Raw genomic sequence first — 26656 nt, forward strand, 5'->3', positions numbered from 1 at the left:
ATATATTTCATATCCTAAATATTAAAAAGGAGCATGCCTTTGAATTTTTTCTGGAGCTATATGCAATTTGTAGTTCCTTAGTGTTTCTATGGTCTTTTGTAGACATGTTCCTAACATTTGCTCCTCAGGTACACACCCCAATCTATCATCTATGTAATGTAACATAACTTTTGGAAATGCTTTTCTTACTAGAGTAAGAGCAGGAGCAACATACATTTGACATATAGTAGGACTATTTTTCAACAAATGACTCACAAGCTGCCTCTATTTCTTACACCTCTCTCTCATAGAGATGAATACTGAAATACATGACCAGAGATTTCCTGGAATGGTAGTCCATTTCCATCCTGGCTTCCAACTCACTAGCTGAAAATTGTGGGTGTTTTTAGGTTGAATGTATTTATCAGTTTTCTTTGTAAAGTTTTTGATTCAAAGCTATAAAATCTAAACCTAAAAAGTTTTTTTTTTTACAATTGTCCCTTTTTCCCTTCCTTTTCCTTAATTCTAAATTTTTGGCTTTGAATCAAGGCAGCATGTCCTAAGAACTAGTCGTGTAACCTTTCAATGCAATATGTAATTCTCCAAGGCTCTTAAGTAGAAGTGATGGTGCATATTAGTAATATGAACTGAGAAAAGAGTTTCATTACAGCAGTGAAATTACAGGTCTGACCGTTATACTTTTTTTGTTGTTATTACGTTATATATTAATATGTAGCCATTTGCTACATATCCTCTTACTCAAGATACTAATATAACAAAATTTTAGGGTAATTTTCAAATTATCAAATAAGTTAAACATTAACATTCTCATATGAAGGTTAGTGAATTTATAAAGAGATTTAAAAATAACAAGATCATAATACCAACTAAATGTCAGCTAAGACAAATTCAATTGCATCATTTGTTTCAGAACAAAGATGAATTATCCATTCATAAAAACTAGTAATATGCCCATCCTAATTAATGATGAAGAAATAAGATGCTGAAAACAAAGGGAATCTTTCACATTAACAAGAAGTTCTAAATGAAAGACTAACCTTATGAGTTAAAGAATCAAGTCTATTATAACATTCTGACATTTCATCAGCACATGACAAGTTGGAATCCGTAAGACTTATTTCCTTTTCCTCTGGTTTTCCATAGTTCACCTATAACAAAACAAAAATTTCAGTTTTTTAGAATCACAGTGTCACACACCTGTCAGATTGGCTAGAATGATGGAAAAATAATGCGGAATGTTGGAGGGGATGTGGGAAAACTGGGACGTTGATACGTTGTTGGTGGAATTATGAATACATCCAACCATTCTGGAGAGCGATTTGGAACTATGCTCAAAAAGTTATCAAACTATGCATACCTTTTAATCCAGCAGTGCAACTACTGGGCTTATATCCCAAAGAGTTCTTAAAGAAGAGAAAGGGACCTGTATGCACAAGAATGTTTGTGGCAGCCCTGTTTGTAGTGGCCAGAAACTGGAAAATGAGTGGATGCCCATCAATTAGAGAATGGCTGAATAAATTGTGGTATATGAATATATTATGGAATATTATTGTTCTGTAAGAAATGACCAACAGGATAATTTCAGAAAAGCCTGGAGAAACTTACACGAACTGATGCTGAGTGTAATGAGCAGGACCAGGAGATCATTGTATACTTCAACAATAATACCATATGATGATTCAACTCTGACGGATGTGGCCCTCTTCAACTATGTGATGAACCAAATCAGTTCCAATAGACCAATAATGAACTGAACACCAGCTATACCCAGAAAGAACTCTGGGAAATGAGTATGAACCACTACATTGAATTCCCAATCCCTCTATTTTTGTCCGCCTGCCATGTTTGATTTCCTTCACAGGCTAATTGTACACTATTTCAAAGTCCGATTCTTTTTATAAACAAAATAAGTGTATGGACATGTATACATATATTGTATTTAACATACACTTTGACATATTTAACATGTATTGGTCAACCTGACATCTGGGGGAGGAAGTGGGGGGAAGGAGAGGAAAAACTGTAACAAAAGATTTTGCAATTGTCAATACTGAAAAATTACCCATGCATATATCTTGTAAATAAAAAGCTATAATAATAAAAAATAAATTTAAAAAAAAAATAGAATCACAGTGTCTCAGAGTTGGACCTTCTAGTCCAAACTTCTTAATTATGGTAGAAATTACATCTGGTCTCTATTTGGAATACTTCTAGTGATGAGGTACTCACTACATAACAAGAGCAATTTTCTACATACCTCACAGCATTGGTGAGAAGTTCAGATGGGATGTGAGCAAAGTGCCTTGTAAACCTTACAGTATTAAAATAAACATCAGCTACTGTTAATAAGGCATCCCTTTTCATTTTGAGATGGCTCCTAACTTTGGATGTTGAGAAGCTTTCAATTAATGAAGTCCAAAGTTTAAACTACATGATTTTATAAGTGGATTTTATAATCTCTACTCCCAAATATTAAGTTAAGAATAATAAAATATCCCAAAGCTGACATCATGTTACTGTCTACTGTTTAAGAAACTTATTTTCATATTTTGCATAACTGTACACACATAACCTAGATCAAACAGCTTACTTTCTCAGTGAGAAGGGAAGAAAAAAAAGTGGAGGAAAGAGAATTTGGAACTCAAAAATCTTTAAAAATTAATGTTAAAAATCATTTTAACATGTAATTGGGGGAAAGAAATATTAAATAATTTTTGAAAAGGGAGCTTATTTTTACATTCAAGACCAGAAATAACTACTTCAGTTTTAATTAAGAGCAAACTAATGACTGAAAACTTAATTCAATTCAATAAACTTTTATTCAGTATCTAATCTGTATAAGGCATCTTTGACAAATGCAAGGGATACAAAAACAAAAAAGAAAACTAACTCCTACTAGACAAAGATAATACTCAATTCAGTGTTCTTATAATCAATTACTATACAGAATATTTATAATGTAAAACCTCTTTTTCACACACTCTCACACACACACACACACAGATGAAAACATACCTGAGGAGCTTTCCTCATTGTTCCAGAAGCAGCATCATAATTAAGCATATCTGTGGGATCAATCCATTCATCATCTTGAGCATAATAACCAGGAACCATTAACAGAAACATACATAAGAGCAAAGAATTCAGCATCACGAAAAACCTAGATAAAATTAAGACATCCACGTGCATTACTTAAAAAGATCATTTTATTAAAGAAAATATGGTTTCATTCTTTCTGATTCAAACCTTTTTTTAAATTTCATTTCACTAAAGAACATGGAAAAGGCATATCCAATGTTAGATTAATATAGATATAGATTTTTTAAAAATTAACTGGTAAAAAAAAAAAATTGACCCAAGAATTCATTAGAGAACGATGTTGAGAGCCCTTCTAAATGGAAAAGTGAAAAAATTTAGAAAACCTAAGAGTAGAACTTAAAATTTAACAGACTGAGGGTTGTGAAATGATTCTGGCTCCATCTTTGAGAGCAATTTGGAACTATGCCCAAAGGGCTAGAAAACTGTGCATATCCTTTGATCCAGCAGTGTCATTACTGAGTCGGTTGCCCAAAGAAATCATAAAGGAGAGGAAAGGAGCCACACATGCAAAAATGTTTGTAGCAACTCTTTATGTGGTGGCAAGAAATTGGAAAATGAATAGATGCCCATTAACTGGAGAATAGCTAAATAAGTTATTTTATATGAAAATAATGGAATATTATCGTTCTATAAAAAATGATGAACAAACTGATTTTAGAAAGGCCTAGAAGATTTACATGAACAGATGCTGAGTGAAACAAGCAGAACCAGGAATACTTTGTACACAGTTAATAGGAGGATTGTGTGCTGATCAACTATGACAGACTTGGTACTTTCTCAGTAGTTCAGTGATCCAAGGCAATCCCAATAAACTTTTTTTTTTTTAATTTTATTTTGTTTAATAGCCTTTTATTTACAGGTTATATGTATGGGTAACTTTACAGCATTAACAATTGCCAAACCTCTTGTTCCAATTTTTCACCTCTTACTCCCCCACCCCCTCCCCCAGATGGCAGGATGACCAGTAGATGTTAAATATATTAAAATATAAATTAGATACACAATAAGTATACATGACCAAACCGTTATTTTGCTGTACAAAAAGAATCAGACTCTGAAATATTGTACAATTAGCTTGTGAAGGAAATCAAAAATGCAGGTGGGCATAAATATAGGGATTGGGAATTCAATGTAATGGTTTTTAGTCATCACCCAGAGTTCTTTCTCTGGGCATAGCTGGTTCAGTTCATTACTGCTCCATTGGAAATGATTTGGTTGATCTCCTTGCTGAGGATGGCCAGGTCCATCAGAACTGGTCATCACATAGTACCCAATAAACTTTGGATGGAAAATGCCATCTGCATCCAGACAAAGAATTATGGATATTGAATGTAAATCAACACATGCTTTGTTCACTTTTTTTTTTCTTCCCATGTTTTTTTCCCTTTTGTTCTGATTTTTCTCTCCCCAAATGATTCATAATATATAAAAAAATGAATGTATATGTATTACCAAAATAAATTAAATGTAACAAAGAGCAAAACAATAATCACTTAAGTTACTTTCAAAACAATTCATAAACATACTATAAATTATAAAATCAACAATATCTTCCTTTCAGAAATGCATCTATTTGTTAAGTTTCCATAATAATTCATCCTTCTAGAAAAGAGGAAAAGAGAAAGGGGCTTCAAACAACAGACTGGTGTATAAAAAACCTGGAGAATTCTAGGACCCTGTGGAAAAGTAGAACTCAGAAATAGTTGCTTATGGGCTATGAATTTTTGTTTTTTGATTTGTTTATGGGTGCTATTTTTCGAGTTTCTTTTTATCATATTGATATATATTTATTACTTTCAGTGCTTTTCAAACTAAAATGGCCAGAGATCATGCTATGATCTACATTTGTGAAAACCAAGACAATATACATTGATCACATCTGGAGATTTCCCAGAATAAATTCTGAATAGGAGCATACTAAGACAAAAAGCATTGGTGGGTAGCCTCGAGGATAGTCTACAGGAAATCAAAGTGGGAATTTAGGACCAGGAGTTACATACAAATGGTGAAATTGAGGGTCAGGATGGTGATTTGCTCAGGGCATCTTCTAAATATAAATGGCAGAATTTGAACCCAGCCTCCCTGCCTGTAAGTTTTATACTAGGCCGCCCAAGTAATAGGGTGTTGAAAAAGTGGTAAGTTTCTTAAGATCTACAAAGTTAAGAGTATTTCTGGGAAGAGTATGTAATAAGTAGTCACAAGGAAACAAAGTTCCCTAAAGAAATAGCTTTTCTATAGTGCTAAGTTGTACATGTATACTTCAATCCAAAAATATAATGAGGTCCATGCCTAAGAGAGATCAAAGAAAGAAAGGAAAGGAACCTATAAAGACAAACAAATTTATAGCAGCTGTTTTATAGTTGCTCCAAACAGAACTAAGATGTTCTCACCTACTGAAGAATGACTAAACAGGTTATGGCAGATATAATGGAATATTATACTGTAGGAAATAACAGAACTCACAGCTTCAAACAGGGAAGCTGTCTATGAATACATGCAGAGTTAATACGCCATGCTAATAACATTATAGAGAAAAGCAACTGTTAGAAGGCTGAGTAATGCAAAGATAAGCAAGTCCATAAGAATGAATATGAATCATGCCACACTTCCTCCTAGGGAGGTGACAGACTTGGGAGTCCAGAATGAGACATGCATCTTTGGACATAAAAATATTTTTATTATTAATAGCAATAATAATATTTAAAATATATAGTATGTATCAAAGATTGCAAAGCATTTTTACATAATCTCATTTGATACTTACAATAACACTTGAGGTTAGATGCTATTATTATTCCCAATTTATGAAGAAATAATTGAGGTATCTGAGACTAGATCTAAACTGAGGATTTTCTGACTCCAAGTCTGGTACTTTATCCACTGTGCACCTATTTTATCTGACATGGGAATTTGTTTTTCTTGGTAGACTGTGTAGATTTGTGACATTTTTTTAAAATGAAGGAGACCCCATAGAAAGAAGACATAATATTTATATAAATGAATAATTTTTAAGTAGCAACAAGATCACCAAAAAGAAATAAAACGGATAGAAAATTTTAGTGAAAATCAAAGCTCACCCAAAAGACAATGTATTCTAGTATTTAAAAAAATTACAGAGAATACAAAGCTAGGGAAAATGAAGTGACTACTATTATCCAGAGATGCATCAGAAACGATGCAAGAAATTCTGATAAGAGCATTAAAATTCAAATGAACTGCAAAAGTAATCAAGTAATTAACAGCTGAATAAAGTTATCTAACAGAATCTGAAGAATTAAAGGAAGAAAAAAAATCAAAATAGAAGAGTGAGATTTTAGCAAAAAGCTTCCTAAAAAATTCCTAAAAAACCAAATACTCCTCAAAAAAGAGCAACAGAAAGTTCCAAAAAGGAAAATATCTTTAAAACCATGCAAAAAAAAAAATAAAAAGCAACTAAGATAGAAAATGAGTACCAAAGATATTATAAGAATACACACACATATATAAATATGTATGTATATTTACATAAAGGATCACATGAAACAGTTAAGGTTAGAACGGAAATGAATAAATTTTGCAAAAGAAACAACAAAAATATGTGAGACACACCCTCATTGGATAACACTTTTAAAGAAATTAAGCAAACAAAAGGGAACCCTACTTTTTCCAACTCAAAAGAACAAATAAAAAAGCCAGCTCAGAAAATTCCAGGTGGCCCAAAACTAAACGAATGCAATCACAGAATTATGAAGTTCCTCACATCAAAAGGAAAAAATTTTCAGAACTACTGATAATAAACAAAATGGCATATAAATATAATTAAGAAATGTTCTACAAAATTTCTCCCAGAAGAAACTTAAAACACAACTCACCTAGGTATGTCCTCATCAAATGTAAAAACAACAGATGAAGGAAAATAATCCTTTAAACTTCCAGAAAGATAGCAATCATGTATCAAAAATCATCAATCAGAATATCACCAGATTTTTCTATAAAAGATATCAAATAACCAAAGAAGTTAAACTTTAAAATTTCAAAACATACGTGGCTTTAATTCCAAGTTTCACAGTAAAATTTAACTTTCTATTGGAAAGTAAAATATTTAAAAAGCAAAAAGGATCTCAAAGAAATTATGGATAACAATACATAAATCAAAAGATCATTGAAGCTAAACTAGAGATTTGAGATTAACTGCCTGTTATAATAGATAACTAGTTATTTCCCCCCTCAACTTAAAAGCCTTCACCATCACTTAAAAATAGAGAACTATGACAAAATTAATTAACAATGGGGGGATTAAAAGGAATAAAAGATGAATGGAAAAGCAAAAAATTTAAAATGTAGAAAATAAAGATAGGAAAAGAGGAAAGGGAAAAGGAGTGATGGTAATCCCAAGGTAAAATTCCTATTTTTGAGAACAGAAGAACTGATTTTTAAAGAGCCTTATAGATTAAATAGAATTAAGTATCAGAATTTTGTTTGTAGATATTAGCTTTACTGCTGACAAACTAGATGACAATGGGCAGAGAAATGGAGCAATAATAGTTAAGAAGACCTGAGCTCAAATCCAGCATCTTAGTAGCTTAGTAGCTGTGTTACCCTGAGGAAGTCATTTAACCTTTGTTTGCTTCAATTGTAGAAGGGGATTAATGAGGTTATCTGTAAAAAGCACTTAGCTCTAGTGACTAGAACACAGGGTGATATAAAAATGCAAATTCCCTTCCTTCCCTACAGCTATTAAAAATTAATTACCTGAAACATTTGGCATTAAATAAAAGTGATCAAGGAAACCAGAGAAACCAGAAATATAACCAAATGAAAATAAGATATTAATGGCTGATCAAACCAAGATTATAAAACATTAGGGAGAAAAATCACTCAATAAAAATTACACAAGGAATGTTGGATAGGAGCATGGTGAAATCTAAATTTAGATTAACAGTTTATACTTTCATATAATAAATTCCAGTAGGATCAATGTCCTATATACATTTTTAAATCATTAAAAATGATCAAGAAAACAAAAATTTTAAAATCTTAACTTACACATAACTGGCTGGCTTATTTATTTAATGTATGAATATACATCGTTTCATTTATTTATTGAGAGAGTCCTTACTCTCTCATGGAAAAGCAGAAGCCAATTCACAGGGCCCCATCCTACTTCTAGTCAATATAATTATTGCCAGCTCCATTTAACATAACTATCAGTCAGTCTCTCCTTGAACAGCCTGATGGCCATCCAGTCCCAGAAACTCACCAAACTGATGCTGGTCTTAGAGAACATTTTGCTACATCACTGTATTTGAGGTTTATAAACCACTTAAAAGACAGTATAGTTATCCTCATGTGAACAGAAAACATGAAGGTTCAGAGGAACTGATTGATGACTTACCCAAAGCTAGGATGTGGTCAGATGGAGCTAGGATTCATATACTCTTTTGGCTCGAAAGGTAGTGATTTTTCTACTACACCAAGTAAAAAAAAAAATTACTATAAATAAAACATAACCAAAATTATACTTTTTGATTCAATGATCCTCTGACAGCATGGTTTCTTAATCCGAGCTCTTTAATTTTTTTTTTTGATAAATGATATTTCAACATAATTAGCTTCTTCAGTTATCCTATACATTTTACTTTATACATTTAAAAACATTATTCTGAGAAATAGTCCATGCTTAAGAAATTCCTATATTATGATCAACTATAAAAGACTTGGTTCTTCTCAATGGTTCAGTGACCAAAGCAATCCCAAATGGGACAGAAAATGCCATCTGCATCCAGAAAAAAAAAATCCACTATGGAGATTGAATGTAAATCAACACATGCTGTGTTCTTTTTTTCTGTTTTTTTTCCCCCTCTTTCCAATGGCTTTTCCCTTTTGTTCTGATTTTTCTCTCCCAACATGATTCATAAAACAATATGTATTAAAAATAAATTAAATGTCCAAGTTTAAAAAAAAAGAACTCCTATATGATTATATAGGACTATATCCTAATTAAAAGGGGAGAACAATATCTATACAATGCTAGTCGCAGATACTTTATTTGTATTCTTTTTTTAAAAAAATTATAAATCTAAAGACTAGGGAATAGTTAAACAAATTGTTCTGAATCAATATGTCATTAAAAATGACAAACATTAGGCACAAAAAATATAGAAAGGTTTATATAAAAAAATAAAAAGTGGAGAGAATTAGATAACCTCGCGAGGCTCATAAATTTAGAGATGAAATCTCGGAAGTCATCTAACCCAAGCATGTTATTTTGAAGAAGAAGAAAGCTGAGACCCAGCAATTGAAATGGCTTTTTCCCATTTATAAGTACAGATGAACTGGAGCTCAGTTAGAATGCACACCACTTGGCTACAATGTATCTAGCACTGCGCTAAGTACAGGAGATACAAAATAGGAAGCAAAAAACAAAAACAAATCCCTGCCCTCAAGACGCTTATAATCTTGTGGGGAAGACAAGTGCAAACGCGTAACCACAAAGCAAGCTACAAGATATATAGGAAATAATTAAGAGGAGCTGGGGAAGCTTTCCGTGGAGGGAGGGGGGGGAGGGAGGGTCTTGGTTGGGACTTAAAAGGAAGACAGGGAGGTCAATGTGTTTGGGCAGAGGAGGGTGAGTGTTACAGGTACGAGGAAATAACCAAAGAAAATGCTGAAAACCAAAAGGTGAAGTAGCCATCCAGTTCCTAGGACGAGAAACCAATGTTACTGAATCTGAGAGGGATTTGTTGGGGGGGGGGTTGTTTTATGAATCATGGATAAGGTGTATCAAGATCAAAAAAATTAGGCGGCTAGGTCATAAGAATCTCAGAGCGATGAGGAAAGAGATGGGGGGAAGGAAGGGAGCCCGGCCTCTCCCTCCAGCTCTCCGGCCCCAAATTACTCCCAGAGTCACAACAAACCCCATGCCCCGGGATCCCCGTGCGGGCCCAGTCCAGCCAAGCCAAGCTCTCTCGTCCCTCCTCGCCTTAATGAGCCCCCGAGAGCCGCGGATTCGAGAGCTGTTCTCCGTCTGCTCTCTTAATTACGGCCTGGGACCCCGCAGGGCCAGGACTGAGCGATGGGGGTCCAAGGCTCGGGGCTCGGCCGGACTCGGGACTGAGGCCGAAGGGGAGGGGAGGGGCTGCGAGGGCTCCGTAAGAACCAAGTTCACCGCAGAGAGGAACCCGCCGACCCTCTCACACTGGACGAGACGCCGAGGAGAGACATCTCCCTCTCCCCCACTGGGTGTTCCCCGAGGGCCCGGGCGCGGATGCCCGCCAGGTGTCCCAGACTCGCGGCCACTTTCTCCCCTGCGTCTCAAAAACATGCAGCACCCGCAGACACCCTCCCCCCTCCTCGACACCTGCCCAGGCGGGAGACACAAATAAAACCAACCAGACACCGCGGGAGCAAAAGCCAGCTCAGCCCGCGTCACCGCAGGAAACTGACGGTTAGGAGGGGGCGGAGCCCTTGTCCCACGCGCCGTCAAGACCTAGGACGTAAAGGAGCGCGGAGCCGTCCGCCCACTGCGCGGGCGCGGTCCGTCGCATCGATGCGTTCGACCTTCCCCTCCCGCCTCAGACTCCTTGTTGCTGTCAGAAGCATCCCTTCCTGTTGCGATTTGACAGGAGCGCGCCCAGTATCTATTATAAAACCTTTTTTTTTTTAGTAAAAATTATTTTAATAATAAAATACTTTTTAAAAATTTAATAATTAAAATAATAATATTTAAAATAAAAATAATGATATAATAATAAAATAAAAATAGTAAAAATTATTTTAATAAGAATTTTTTCTCTTCCTCTCACATCACCCTCAAGCGGAAAAACATCCAAACATTTATTAAGCACCTACTTAACTAACAAATATGCATAATCAAAACGCTTTCTCATACTTACCGATCCTGTCCAAAATCATGCCATTCTGCATACTGAGTCTTTTGATTAGACGCTTTTTATTCTTAATTCTGTAGAATTAAAGTCATGTGTTAATCAGTTTCTAAGGCTTTGGAAGTTTTTATAATGCAATCGATAATTAATTAGTTAATTTTTAACTAATTTTTAAATTTTTTTTACATTTTTAAATAAATAAACAAATAAATTTTTTAAAAGACAGCCCTGTGCTCCCAAGGAGCTTTAAATTTAATGTAAATTAAATGGGGGAAGGAATGAAGGGAGAGGAACCACCCACAAGAGATGGATGGAAAGAGGGGCATTAATGGGATGCCAGAGGGTACATAGAAACCAGGTAGAGCAGCACATGCAGAGTAGAATGAGCTAACAATCTGGTTTCTTTACCTTACATAGGAAGACAGACATTGGAGGAAGCTGAAAGAGCGTGTCAGAACCAGAATGTTCAGCTGAAAGGAAACTTTTAAAAGTCATAGGGCCCAAATCATCTCATTGGGAGTGAGTCCCAATGAGACTAAGTGACTTGGTGGTTAGACAAACATATCCAACTTTTTGTGTGTCCTGACTCCTGATATCAGTATGGAGAAACTATGGATCCCTTCTCAGAATAATACTTTTAAATGTATAAAATAAAATACATAGGATTAGAAACAGAAACATATCAAAATGTTTTTCCATGAAGTGCACAGACCGAAGTTTGCAGACTTTTATGCAATTTAGAATTTGCAAAGCAACTTTTCTTAGGTCTTTCCATTTTCCTCCCTAGTAGAATTTTATACTTTGCTCATGGAATGCGAGTTTCTGGCTTTTCTTGATCAGAATGCACACACTTTCATCCATCCATCCATCTTCAAATCTATCTATCACTCCTCTCTCCCTTTTCCTTCCCTCTAATCTCGAATTCTACCCCTGAGATGCTAAATTCTAATAGGTGAAGTTTCACCTTCTCTCAGGCAGCTAGATATTTCATGGAGTCAGGAACATTCATCTTCCTAAATTCCATTCTGGCCCCAGACACTTATTAGCTGGGTAACCTGGGACAAAGCACTTAATTTAATCCTGTTGCTTAATTTTCTCATCTATAAAATGAGCTGGAGAATAAGAAATCATGACAATATCTCTGTCAAGAAAACCCCCAAGTGATGTCATGAAGAATAGGACATGACTGAACAACACTTTTCTCTTATCCAAAACCAGGGGTCTCAACCATTTCTTGTCTGTCACAACACTATCCCCTTCCTACTCTACTTCCTTTCTGTGTATTGTTTTCCCCCATTAAATATAAGCCTAGTGAGAACAGAGAATGTCTTACGTACTTAATGTTTTCTTATTTGAGTCTTACACTACCTCTGATGAGGTAGATTTTATAGGAATTATCCTCACTTTATATGGGAAGAAACTGAGGTTGAGATGACTTGTCCAGGGTCCCACTGCTAGTGGATCTTAGAAGTGAGTTGTGAATTTAGATGTTTATGTTTCCCAGTCCAGTACTCCATCCACTACAGAATCTACCCCTGAAGCAGATTTATTGACAGAGGCTGTCTCAGGAATTCTTAAGATCTGTGAAGTGACTTCCTGAGATCATAATATATAGTTATAATTGCTAGATATAGGACTTAAATCCCAATTTTCTGAGTCTTGATTCTCAAACTAGTTCTCTTTGCACCCACCCACCCACCAGATTTTCTCCCTCTCCTCCATCTATGAGCTTACATTCTTTCTAATTTATTTCAAGGATGCATGGCTTCATTTCCATGTCCATATTACAAGGAAGTGGATGGCAAAAATAAGTTTGAGAGGAAAAAAAAATCATTATCCTGAAGTTAGACAGGGTGATGAGCTTTTAAAAAAAATTAGCTAAGGTGTGAAATACTCCATGTCTTAACTCTGTACATTTTCACTGGCTGTCTTCCCCATTCTCTCACAACTCCCATGTCTAGAATATTCCCCCCCTTCCTCATCAACTCCTGGCATCCTTGGCTTTTTTCAAGTCTCAGCTAAAATTCCATTTCCAGTCTCTTGATTTATAAAACTTGCCACAGGATCCAGATGGTTCAGGAGAAAATGAGAGTAGTAATTTTGTACAGCCCTCCCTTATCCCTCAGTTTTCTTCCTTCTTCCTTCCCTTTCTCCCTCCCTTTTTTCCTCTTTCCCTCTCTTCCTCTCTGTCCTTCCCCATTCTCGTCTCTCATGAATTTGAGTTACAGCACCAAATGAAATTGATGTAGCCACCAATGTTGGGCTTCATTTATGTGATAGATTCACAACGGCCATTATCTTTGGCAAAAGGTAGATTTATTTAGGTTACAGAAAAAATGAAGAGCTACAATAGACACTAGGAATGGTAAATGAGATAGTTGTCAATGAAAGGAATTTGGAAGAATCCATTAAAGGAATATGTCATGAGGTAGGAGTACTCCATTGACTGACTAAATCCTTAGAAGGAATTAGCTATAAAAAGGAGAGATACACCATGAGGCAAGGGGAGGGTGAGAGAGGACAACAAAAGGCAGAGTGCCTTGGCAGGCTCACCCCAACAAAGATTCAGCAAAGATGACAGTCATAGATAGATTTATGGGGGAAATTCAACTTCAGGGGTTTGACATAATTTGGATTTCTGTCTGGACACAAGGTGGGGCTACTCAAGACCTCCATGGAAGGTGGGATTATAGAGTTGAACTGAAACCCTATCTGTTTGCCACAGAGAATAATTTAATCTGTACTTCAGGCCCTCTACCAACGCCACCCAAGACCTTCTCTGTCTCTTCTCTTCTCTCCCTTCTTCCCCTCTTTCCCTCCCTCTCTCCCTCCCTTTCTCTTTCCTCCCTTGGATGAGGGTTTAGTTTCCACAGAGTTATGAAACTTAGGGAAATGAAACTGAAACCTAAAGGTTAGGAGTGAATCAAAGGAAACAAAATTTGTAAAGGGAAACCATAAATGAGAATAAGAAACACCCTATCAGGTGTAATCGGTATGGGGAATCAGTTGCGGGGAATTAGGTGTTCCTGATAGGCTGTAATCTGCAGTACCCAATCAATGGAGAATCAAAGGAGGAAAATTCTTTTAGGGACAGGAAATAAAAGGTTGTGGTTTTGTGCGTCGTGTGTGCCTGTTTCTGGATACACAATCTTGCAAGATATCAAACAAAAAATCTTTTTCTGGCTTCAACAGAGGGGTCTGTAGAGTTCTTGGCAAGAGGTGCAGCTCTCCTTTTTCTTTTTTTCACTGATTGGTCAATAGGTCCCAGGCCTCACCTGGTTATTGCTAGGGCTCTGATTGGCTAAGAGTGAATGTAAATAGCATTTGTTCCTGTTTTGGTCAGAAACCCATACAGACTGATTTTTTTTTTTTTTTTTGACCAGGTAAAAGAGGCTATTCTCAGACTCATTTTTTACCCACCCTCAATCATTAGTTGGACATTGCCTTAGTCAAACTGAGAATGTTAAAGACCTTAGTTTAAAATGGCCAAGTTTTCCCAAAGCATCCAGGGCCACCTCTAGTTGTTTTGATCTCTCTCTGGCCACTGGGCCCAGATAGCTCTGGAGGAGAAAGTGAGGCAGGTGACCTTGCACAGCTCTCACTTAAATCCAATTCACTTGCATGTCATCATCTCCCTGATGTCATAATCCTCTTTGAGAATGAAGGACAAACAACAACAAAATGCCATCTTCTACAAGAAGCCTTTCTTGATTCTCTTAATTCTAAGTGCCTTCCCATTTAAGATAACATCTAATTTATCATATATAATATATAATATTCATGTGTTTTGACATAATTGTTTGCATGTCCTTTCCCCCATTAGAATGTGAACTCCTTGAAAGAAAAACTGTTTTTGCCTTTCTCTGTACCCCCAAAACAGCAGCTAACAGATAACAGATAATTAATGATTACTGACAATTTTGGAAAGAATATGGAATTGAGGGCATGTGGCATATGTGTGATGGACTAAGTGTTCTCCTTCACATCTGCTAAAATCTCCACATATGAACTACTATATAAATACTTTTCCCTAATATTGTTTTTGTACAGTTATTTTTAAATTTAAAAGCAGGACTTCATCTTTATTCCCAATTTGGCTCAATATTTCAGATTATTGAGATTCTTTAGGAATCCAATCCTGTCATCCAATATAGCATTTATACCTCCCAGGTTCATATCATCCACAAAAACAAAACAGAAGAATTAGAAATTTTGTCTAATTAACAAAACAGAATTCTCCATTAAATGATATTGCTTCCAAGTCAATTTAAGAAACAAAAACATTACAAAACTGAAAAATATAATAATTGTGAGTCAGACTTCTTTAAGGTGTCAAGAGGTCTTTATTGAGATTATAGCACAGTTACACTTCTAATACCCTTTTCCACTTGTATACAATAGTTAAAAATGTTTGCTACAGTGCACAGACAGTTTAGCAATTATCAGAACCAAAGCTCAACTGCATCTTAAATAAATAATAACCTATCATAATTTAACGGAAAATAACTGTACAATATGAAAATATAACAATACATAACATTAGGATCTACAATTCTTTAGAAATAAAACTGTAATTCTGCTTTACATAAACCTTGCAAAGAAAAAAAAAAACTCCAATAAGCTCTTGGACCAAAATCATTATTTTCCATTTTTAAATTATCATGCAGACATAGCATTTCAAGCCATGCTATAGTCCATAGTTAAGTTTTTAATGGTTTTATTGAAGAGGAGAAAAATGCTCGCCAGTAGATTGTACCATCAACTGCTGCATAAGATAAATGCTGATAATCTGCTTCTTCTACAGTACATTTTAGAGTGGAGGTATACAGTTGCATTCAAAAAAACAAAGAAATTAAATGTTTGAAGCAAATGTATTTTGCCTTTTACTCTGAAAAAGATTAGAAAACAAAATAATCATCATCTCCCTGGTTTAAAAGAAAAGGCTTATATCTCATTATGAATCAAACCAAGAAGCAGTTGTATATTCATCTTTTAGTCCCATAGTGATACTTATATATTAAAAACAACCATGAAACGTTAGAGAGGCATACAAAAATCTTACCCCTAAATAAGTGATGCACACAATGGAACTGTGAGAATGGCAAAAGTCATTTCTGTTTATGTTTAATCTGTCTGGAACTAAGTACATATATGAATTTTATTAAAGTATAGTTCAATTTAAATTTATATAGAAAACTGTCATTTATGCAAAGAACAAGGAATGCATTTAATACTAAAATGTAAACACATTATCAACCTTAATTTTGAGTGCACAGTGACAACTTACGGGCTTTTCCAACATACTTTGGCAACAAGACTACAATAGATCACAGCAGCATAAGTTCACATGGAAGACCTGAAAGCACTACAAAATAATACTAAACACCCATCTCTCCTAAGCAATGAGATAAACTGTGATAAGTGCTCCTCTTGCTAAATCCCTCTCCCATCCAGACGCTGCTTGTTTGAATTAAGAACAACAACTACAACAACAAAAAAAAACCAAACAAACAAACAAAAAAAAAAACCCCACACACAAAAAAAACCACTTCAGCCATCTTAAATCTCTGTGCTTTATCTGCATAGGTTTCCTACAGGTGTATTCTAACCACTGTAAGTCCAAAGCGTTACAGTTCTGTCAGCTGATGATGACAAAAAGGAAAGATCCTTTGTGTGCCACCTGCACTGAATCACTTTGTCCTTGTGCTCCCCTACCACCATAATTGGAAGCTGCTTGGTGAGGTCCCCTAAAAAAAATAGCGACAAGTATTAAAATGAGCTGAATAAATTTTATAGACTTCTGAATAAGATTTCCTTATTTACTAATTCAAACTCCACATAAATGCAACGTTAACATATTTTCATTCACTATAAAAATACATACCACCCTATGTTACTGTAATTAAATAATATTAACAGAGTTAAATTGCTTAACAGTTCAACATGGTTCAATAGTGCAATAATGTTTGCATTATTCAATGCAATTGGATTAAAGAAACTGTTCATTGTAGATCTATCACAGAAAACTAATTTATTCAAAACCATTTATTAAGTACTTATGTGCAAAGCATATAACAACATAGAAATAAATTAGAATGCAAAGGATGAATTAATATATTCTTAATCTTCTAGCATCCTTCAGCTCATAATGAAATAAAACATTGAAGTGAAGGCCAATTCAACTATTTAACTAAACAAATAATTCTGTATTAAAAATTGGAACAACCATTCCAATTATTAAAGGTTAGAATATTGTTTATTAGGCTAATTTACTGAAACAATTTTGATAATATGCTAATATGTTATAAGTCAAATTTTAAAATATTTTAGAAAAACGTGGATACTAGATTTATGAGGAGAAAACTGTAAAAAGACAATCTAAAAGATACAAAAGAGAACATATATATAAATCTAGTCAGAAGGATTAAGATAAATTACCTTGTAAGTCTGTCACTTTTATTTTCATATCATAAGATCCTGTAAGTAAATAGTGAGCCCCAGGAGAGAATCTAACAGAGCGAACATCACTGGAATGAGGATGATAACTCTGTACCATTCGTCCTCCTCTGATGTCGTACAACATACAGCTAGAATCTTCCTGACCAGTAGCTAAGAGACGACCACTAGGATCAACAGCTACTGATGCCACTGCACTGCCTAAATAAAGTAAGTTTTTTTAAATTAGAAATTTATTTCATTTTTTAAAACCCAACTCAAATTCACTGTAAAAATAACAAATACTTTTTAAAGAGTACTTTAAAATTTACAAAACTCTCCATACCACAATCCAGGGAAGTAAGCAAAAATAATAATTATCACATCTAGGTAGCACAGTGAATGGATAAGAAATATCTTCCTCAGTTTTAATCTGGCCTCAGACACTTATAGTTTTGTGACCCTGGGCAAGTCACTTAATACTTTTTTGTTTTCCTCGGTTTCCTCAACTGTAAAATGAGCTGGAGAAGGAAATGGTAAACCACTTCAGTATCTTTGCATAGAAAATCCCAAATGGAATCAGAGTTGGACATTACCGGAATGACTGAATTATCACAATATTAATAAAGCACTTAAAAGTCTATAAAGTAAAATTATAGGATCATAGATTTTCTATTAAAGACCATAGACATCATTGTGTCCAATCAATTATTTTACAGATGAGGGAACTGAGGTAAAGAGAAGTTAAGTAACTTGCCCAGGATTATATGGCTAGTAAGTGATTAAAGCTGAATTTAAATTCAGATACTTCTGATTCCAAGTCCAGGTTTCTGATCACTTTCTTAACTTTGAGTACACAAGTATGAAAAATGTTAACCCATATTATTTAATTCAACGCTTACAACAAAATAAACTAAACACTAGAGTATTGTTATACTCATGTATAAATGAGAAAACTGAGCCTCAAATATATTAAGAAACTTAGCACAACTACTATATCATCATAGGAGAGATGAGATGTTCTCAAGCATGACATTCTGAATTTACAAAAGGAACAAATACAATGGAGTAGAAAAGGAAAAGTTGTCTAAGAACCCTAATGTAGAATACACAGGGAACATGAAGTTCAATTACAAGAAAGATTTTTGGTTAAGAGGGTAACATGAAAGGTAATGCCTACACTGCAAATATGGAAAAGGTGCCAGAAGGAAAAATAATCAAGAACTCTAAAGAGAAATAGCAATAAGCTCTTTCAACTGGTCCAGACCTACCCAATATGACAAATAGTTGAAGTTACCCATAGGCACTCAAGAGAAGAGTAATGCCAGGGGAGGCAGAAATCAGAGTGAACTTGGGGAAAACAGCCTGAAGCCTGCAGGTTCTCTGATCAGAGATGCTTCACTGGGATGGAAAGTCAGCACAACCTTTTATAACTGAGTTATGAAGTGAACCAGAAGCAAGATCAAACTACAGATCTACAGTCTGAAGACAACAGAATCTTGGCCCCCGAGCCTGTTGGAGCAGGAGTAGGGGACAAAGTCATTCTCCGATATAACACAGCAAGTGAACCACAGCCTGAGTCAAGGCAAATTCATTGGGTAACAATATTGGGACAGAAGTCTGAGATCAACATAGTTTCCAACATCCAACTGAAGCCCGTTAGGGGCCCAGATAGAAATAAAATCAATCCCTCCTATGGGGATTATGCAAGTAAAAAGAAACCAAAAAAGGTCAAAGGCTAGCATCCAAATAGGGCCACTAAGAGACTATACTAGAAGCCATGGATTTTGGCACTAGAAAGGACATATAGTGTTAGCTAACCCACCAAGAACTGCACACTATATAGAGGAGAAGGAACAGAATGCAGCAAAACCTGTGCAATCCATTCAAGATTATAGCAGCAGGAAGAACCTGGCTCTAGACCCAATCCAGAAATTGAGACTGAAGATGTTTAGCAAACAGAAAAAACACTGAATAAAATTAAGAAATACTACACATTAAAAACACATCAAGAGGTTAATGCAGAAGACAATAAGCATGTCTCTAAGTACAGTAAAGCCTCAAAGAAAAGAATGGCTTGGCCACAAGGACTCCAAGAGTAACTGAAAGAAATGAAGAAATAAAAGATAAAATTAGAGTTCCTGAGGAAAAATTGGAATGATAATAAAGAGCTCAGACAGAAAGTGAAAAACTTTACTCAAGGCTCCTTCGGGGGGAAAAAAAAAAAGAATGAAGCAAATCGAACTCCATAATTCTATGAGATGATAAGAAATATTATAAAAGTCAAAAGACTTGAAAATTACAAGTATATATAAGAAAGAAATCTACTGTCTATGGAAACATATAACACTAAGTCATTGTGTACTAAGATATTTAAAAATGATATTCTCACAGTGTCCTAATCTGAAGTTCTTGTTCTCACTTGATTCAAAGATTTTCTTTTCTTTCAAGAAAGATAATCAATTTTAAGGAGGTATTCTTTGAAACCATGAGATATAATTTTGCTTATAGTAACCAAATGAAGAGTGGAAATATTTTTTAATCCAATTAACAAAAATATTTCATTGTTCACTACTGACCAAATTTAAAGGAAAACAGCTAAAGATGGAGTGATCTCTATCAGAAAGATATTTTCTCCCAAAGCGTAATAACATTAACATTATTATTGTTCTGTTTGATCAATCAAAAATCTTAAACTTAATTATGACTCTTCTGTTTTAATTTATTGTGAAATTTCATTTTTTTCCACAAATTATTATAAGTTATAGGTTGTTAACTGCTTAAAAGGAAAAGGGTTTTCTGACTGGTAAAGGGAACTCTGAACCCTCTACATACAAAAACTGATTGCAGATGAATTGTCAAGGACAGAGTCTGGTTAAAACAGAACTTTATTATCCTACATATAAAAAAAAATTGACACAGAAAACCAGTGAAGAAGAAGTAATTTAATTACTGGACTCGTAAATCATGATCAAATTCAAAAACAAAAAGTTGGACATCATATTTAAAGAAAACTGCTCAAGTGTCACTATTGAGTTTGTATCCCAAAGAATCATAAAAGAGGAAATAGGACGCACATGTGCAAAAATGTCTGAAGTGTTTTTTTTTTTTTATAATGACAAAGAATCAGAAAATTATTAGATCGGCATAAGTTATGTTACATAAGTGTAATGGAATACTATTGTTCTATAAGAAATGATGAGCAGACTGATTTTCAGAAAAGCCTGGATTTATATGAACTGATGCATATGAGTGAAGTGAGCAGAACCAAGAAAATATTATACACAGCAAGCACAAAATTATGTAATGATCAGTTGTGATGGACTTGGCTCTTTTCAACAATGAGGTGATTTAAAGGAATTCCAAGAGATTTGTGATGGAAAGTGCCATCTACACCCAGAGAGAGAACTATGAAAACTAAAGGATCAAAACATGGTATTTTCTCCTTTGTTGTTGTTACTTTTTTTTATTCCTTTCTCATTTTTAAAATTCCTTTTGATCTGATTTTTTTTGTTTGCTCAATAAACTCAATTCTCTTGAGAATAAACTCAATAAACTCAATAAATTATTAAGCATAAGACTAAAAATTACAATAAAGGGCAATTTCTTCAGAGATAGTGTGATCTTCAAGATGATAAGATAAAGGAAGTTAAGGAAGATTTCTTTATACTCCAAAATATGAAGTACAATTACATATTCTTCTTTTAAGCCTGGAAGTCAGGCTTTAATGAGGGAGGGAATTAAAAAAAAAAAAAAGGCTCTGAAGAGACAGAAGGCAAACCTGACCTTTGTCAGGGAGTTGAAGTGTAAAAGATTATGACATTGAGTCAGAAAAAAAAAAAAGAAAAAAAAACCTGTATGCATGTATATATGTATGCATGTATTTATTTATTTATTTTGCTGAGGCAATTGGGATTAAGTGACTTGCCCAGGCTCACACAGCTAGGAAATCTTAAGTAGCTGAGACCACATTTGAACTCAGGTCTTCCTGACTTCAGGGTTGGTGCTCTATTCACTGTGCCACCTAGCTGCCCAAATATATATAAAATTTTTTATAAAGTACATATTTGAAACTGTTCTACATGAGAAGTTAGTTATCTTTCAAGGGGGCATAAAGCAGAACTAGTGAAGCCATGTAGTAATGGTACTGAAGCAACACTTAACGACCTTTTGATAACAAAGAAGTTTGTTATCTTTCTAAGACATGTCTAAGATATAAGAGAGAACCTCCTAACACTTACCAAACAGGATGTCAACTATCCAACTTCTGGTGAGATTCATTTCAATAAAAATGATACCACCAAAGAGAGTTTAAAAAGTATGCAATTAAGAGCTCATTCGAATAAAAAGGGGGAAAATGCAGTTAGCAATAATAACTATGAAAAGAATTTTGTAGGAAGCTTCTCTGACGAAAGCCTCATTTCTCTTTTTTCCTTCTCAAATTGTTTTTTTTTTCCTCAGTCTGAAATTTTTTTATTAAAGCTATTTTCAAAATACATGCATAAATAATTTCAACATTCACACCTTTACAAAACCTTGTGTTCCAAATCGTTTCCCTTTCCTTCCCTAGACAGCAAGTAATTTAATATATGTTAAACATGTGCAATTATTCTATATATATTTCCACAATTATCATGCTGCACAAGAAAAATGAGATCAAAAAGGGGGAAAATGAGGAAAAACAAAAAACAAACAACAACAACAAAAAAAAAAAAGTGAAAATACTATGCTGTGATCCACACTCAGTTCCCACTCTTCTCTCTGAGTGCAAATGGCTCTCTACATCACAAGACCATTGGAATTAGCCTGAAAAGACCTCATAGCTGAAAAGAGCCACATCTGTCAGAATTGATTATTATATAATCTTGTTGCCATGTACAATGTTCTCCTGGTTCTACTCACTTCACTCAGTATCCGTTCACGTAAGTCTCTCCATGCATCTCTGAAATCATCCTGCTAATTGTTTCTTATAGAACAATAACATTATATACCATAACTTATTCAGCCATTCTTCAACTCATGGGCAGCCCTCAGTTTCCAGTTTCTTGCCATTACAAGAAGGCCTCACTTCTCAAATATATAGGGAATTGAGTCAAGTTTATAAAAAATAAAGAGCCATTCCCCAATTGATAAATGATCAAAAGATATAAAATATGCCCAAAGGGCGATAAAGCCATGCATATAATTTAATCTAACAATATACCAGTACCAGGAAAATGTACATAATATTACATGCAAAAATATTTATAGCAGCTCTTTTCTCAGGGCAAAGAACTGGAAATTGAGGGGATGCTCATCAATAGGGGAATGGCTGAATAAATTGTGATATGTGATTATGATGAAACATTATTTTTCTGTAAGAAATGATGAGCAGGATGTTCTCAGAAAAACCTGGAAAAGTTCTCATGAACTCAAGCAAAGTGAAATGTACTATGTATAAAGTAACAACAATGTTGTGAGATGATCAGCTGTAAATGACTTTGCTATTCTCAGCAATACAGTGATTCAAGAGCATCCTGAAGAACTGATAGCTAGAAAAAAGACCTGATTGTGTCTGAATACAAATTGAAATATACTTTTTAAAAAAACTTTATTTTTCTTGAGGGTTTGTAAAGAGGGGGGGATAGATCTAGGTTTTCTTTCTCAATATGACTTTTATGGAAACTTTTTGCATAATTTCATATGTGTCTGCTCATTGGAGGAGGAGATGAGAAAGAAAGCAGAGAATCTGGAACTCAAAGTTTTAAAAACAAATGTAAAAATCATTTAAATTTTTAAATTAATTAATTAATAATAAAAAATATTAAAGAGAGACCATTAGTTACTTTGGAGAGAGAGACTGAGTGATCTCTTATTTGTGAAATACAATGGCCATTTTTTATTCCTCATCTTTTTTTTGGCCCCTCTATCTTTTGACATTAATGATTATCCTTTTGCTTCTGGATACTCTCTCCTGATTGTACCATGTGATGCTGCTCTTGCTTCTCCTCCTGTCTCAGTTTGTCTTTCTTGATATCATTATCCATATCCTACCTTCCAACTGTGGGTGTACCCCAAGGCTCATCATACCACTTTTTCTCCCTCTACACAATGACTTGGTGACATCAATTTCCAAGGATTTAATTATCATCTCTATTAAAACTATTTCAAGATCTATATATCCATTTCCAGTCTCTCTCCTGAACTCTAATCTCATATCTGTTCCTATTGAACATTTTGGAATCAGTGATCTATATAGATGTCGAAATTAACATATTCAAAAGAACATTACTATTTGAGCACTATTGTCATCTATACCTCTTCTATTTGCCAACATTATCAGCATCCTTCTAGTCACTCTGGTTAACAACCTTGCTATGCCACCTTTGACTCCTTACTCTCTTTCACCTTATATATCCAATTGTCTGCCAATCTTATCATTTCTACTTCTATAGCATCCCTCAAATCAATCCCTTCTTACACATCCACTAACCTAGTCAGGCCACCATCAGCTCTCACCTGAACAACCTGTGAATGCAACAGCCTTACTCTGGTGAGACACTCAGTGGAAACTACATGACATGTATTTGTAGTATACCCAATTAGTATGGTTATATGACGTCTATCAGTTTTGTTCAGCTACATGAATCAGAACAAAGGAGGCAAATGGTTAGGGTAATCCACTGTTGGGATTTCACAGGTTACAGAAAGTAGTAAGAAGGGGAACAAGGAATTTAAGAGTAGCCAATAGAACAGAGTTGAACTGGTTAACTAAAGGGTGGAGATTGGGAAGATAAAGAAGTGAAGCCAGAAAGATGACAGGAAAAAATAATGATGAATGTTGGAGGGGATGCGGGATAACTGGGACACTGATGCATTGTTGGTGGAGCTGTGAATGAATCCAATCATTCTGGAGAGCAATCTGGAATTATGCCCAAAAAGTTATCAAACTGTGCATACTCTTTGATTCAGCAGTGTTACTACTGGGCTTATACCCCAAAGAGATACTAAAGAAAAGAAAAGGACCTGTATGTGCAAAAGTGTTTGTGGCAGCTCTGTTTGTAGTAGCTAAAAACTGGAAAATGAATGGATGCCCATCAATTGGAGAATGGTTGGGTAAATTGTGGTATATGAATGTTATGGAATATTATTGTTCTGTAAGAAATGATCAGCAGGATGAATACAGAGAGGCTTGGAGAGACTTACATGAACTGATACTAAGTGAAATGAGCAGAACCAGGAGATCATTATACACTTAAACGTTTAACAATACTGTATGAGGATGTATTCTGATGGAAGTGGATTTCTTCGACAAAGAGACGATCTAATTCAGTTCCAATTGATCAACGATGGACAGAATCAGCTACACCGAGAGAAGGAACACTGGCAAATGAATGTGGACTACTTGCATTTTTGTTTTTTCTTTCCAGGTTATTTTTACCTTCTGAATCCAATTCTTCTTGTGCAATAAGAGAATTGTTCAGTTTTGCACACATATATTGTATCTAGGATATATTGTAACATATTTAACATGTATAAGACTGCTTGCCATCTAGAGAAGGGGGTGGAGTGAAGGAAGGGAAAAGTCAGAACAGAAGTGAGTGCCAGGGATAATGTTGTAAAAAATTACCCATGCATATGTTCTGTCAATAAAAAGTTATAATAAAAAAAATGAGACAAAAAAAAGAAAAAAATCTAATTATTCTCCTGCCAACTGTCAATGGAATTAAAAAAAAAAAAGAAGTGAAGCCAGAGCAGATGGTTGGGTAAAGTACCAACTAGTAGATGTATTAAGCGATATGGTGAGGATTAAAAATAGGTTTAGTTGATTTCAGAGAGAGGGAGAAGAAAGGAAGTGAAGGCAACAAGCTAAACAGCTATTTTAAGGAGTTCGAGTAAGAAATGGAAGCAAGATATAAAATGATAGTGTCTAGTAAAGGTTCTCCTCAGGATAAGGGAGTGTTAGGTAATGTTCATTGTTTCAGGAAGGAAAGAATGAGAGAGAAAAAGAGGGAAAGAGGGCAGAGAGAAATAGAGAGACAGAGAATGAGAATATGATTATTTTTAAAATGGAGCAATATGTTTGGATCAAGGAGTTTCAGAGTTCATCATGGAAGTGAAACATTTTTTAGTGATAGAAAAATCAAGGCTACAATCATTTCCTGAATGTAATTGAGTTGGAATAGAAAAATAAGTCATGGAGTTAAGAAGACAAAGGAACTCAAGGTTATAAGGTTTAAGGGAATATCAACATATGTTGAAGTATCCTCATATAAGAGTGGGAATTGTGTTAGAGAGGAAAATTATATGTCAGGCATTTGAAAAAGGAGGAAGAATGACCTTGGACCTGGGTAGTTAGTAGCCATTAGACACTGGAATGGATGAGAATGAAGGAGAATTTGCTGAGTGTTGATGGTAGAAATAGAGTCTTGAGGGGACAGTGGGATGATTCCCCAAGAATTGAATCTTCAAGCACAACTGGGACTCCCGAGTATGCAGTAAATGATCTATCTGTTCAGATATAAAGGAGATGGCAGCAGAAAAACATTAATGCAAGGACCAAGAGATCTATGTTAATGCTGGCTCTGTGAAAGACTTCCTGTAGGACTTCTAGACTCACTTATTTCAAAGAATTATCATGAAGACAAATGTCAGAGTCAGGGAAGAAATCATTGAGAGCTGGAAGGGACCCTCAAAAAATGTGAAACCATTTAGAAAAAAATTAAAGTTCTATGGGAACATAAAATATTAATTGTATATTTCCAATCATTAAAAATAGGGATAAAAAAATTCAGAGAAAATTTTTAAATTCTGATATCATATATAATTATTTAGTTAGGTTAAAGAAAAACCTACCAGTTCCATGGAATGTTGTGCCCACAACTCGAACACAGCTTGGTACCCGCAGGTCCCAGAATCTCACAGTCTTATCTTGGGAACCAGATGCAATCATCCATCCACTCCAGGTATAAAGTGCTAAAATATGACCTGTGTATAAAAGAAGGTCATATAACAGGTGAGTGAAGAATAAAACCTCCTCCAACACAGATAAAATTCAGTATTCAATAATTGGGCATGGATAAGAAATGGGATATTCTGATTAATAGTGATTTACCATATGTCTCAATTCTCAATAGATAAACAATTTTCAAAATACAATGCAATTATAAACACAATTCTATATAGAAATCCTACATTCTGCTGTCCTATCCAAGTGTGGAAGTGATACTGTTTAGTTGAAGGTAATACTACTAGAAAGTTGGGTTTTAAATATCAGC

General features: G+C 34.8%; 2 protein-coding genes across 10 annotated transcripts in view; both read right to left on the bottom strand.

The window, feature by feature from the left end:
- Nucleotides 1-10576, bottom strand: part of CLCC1 (chloride channel CLIC like 1) — a 76898-nt gene extending 66322 nt beyond the window's left edge. For 3 of the 4 annotated variants that reach the window (XR_004234001.1, XM_031967196.1, XM_031967197.1), the window contains exons 1-5: nt 10471-10576; nt 8474-8546; nt 6951-7067; nt 3016-3160; nt 1038-1148 (exon numbers count right to left, since the gene is read on the bottom strand). Coding sequence is in view for 3 of the 4 variants with exons in the window: in XM_031967196.1 (XP_031823056.1) it covers nt 1038-1148; nt 3016-3150 (246 nt within the window). In the remaining variant the exon portion in view is untranslated. The other variant, XM_031967195.1, reaches the window with a different exon arrangement.
- Nucleotides 10577-15287: 4711 nt separating this feature from the next.
- The window catches only part of WDR47 (WD repeat domain 47), a 74763-nt gene continuing 63394 nt past the window's right edge, over nt 15288-26656 (bottom strand). For all 6 annotated transcript variants that reach the window (XM_023503418.2, XM_031967199.1, XM_031967198.1 and 3 more), the window contains exons 13-15: nt 26235-26366; nt 17403-17621; nt 15288-16711 (exon numbers count right to left, since the gene is read on the bottom strand). In XM_023503418.2, the coding sequence (XP_023359186.1) occupies nt 16569-16711; nt 17403-17621; nt 26235-26366 (494 nt within the window). In that variant the 3' untranslated portion in view covers nt 15288-16568. The remainder of the gene's footprint in view (nt 16712-17402; nt 17622-26234; nt 26367-26656) is intronic.

Source organism: Sarcophilus harrisii, chromosome 4, assembly GCF_902635505.1.
Source record: "Sarcophilus harrisii chromosome 4, mSarHar1.11, whole genome shotgun sequence".
In the NCBI taxonomy this organism is placed as follows: domain Eukaryota; kingdom Metazoa; phylum Chordata; class Mammalia; order Dasyuromorphia; family Dasyuridae; genus Sarcophilus; species Sarcophilus harrisii.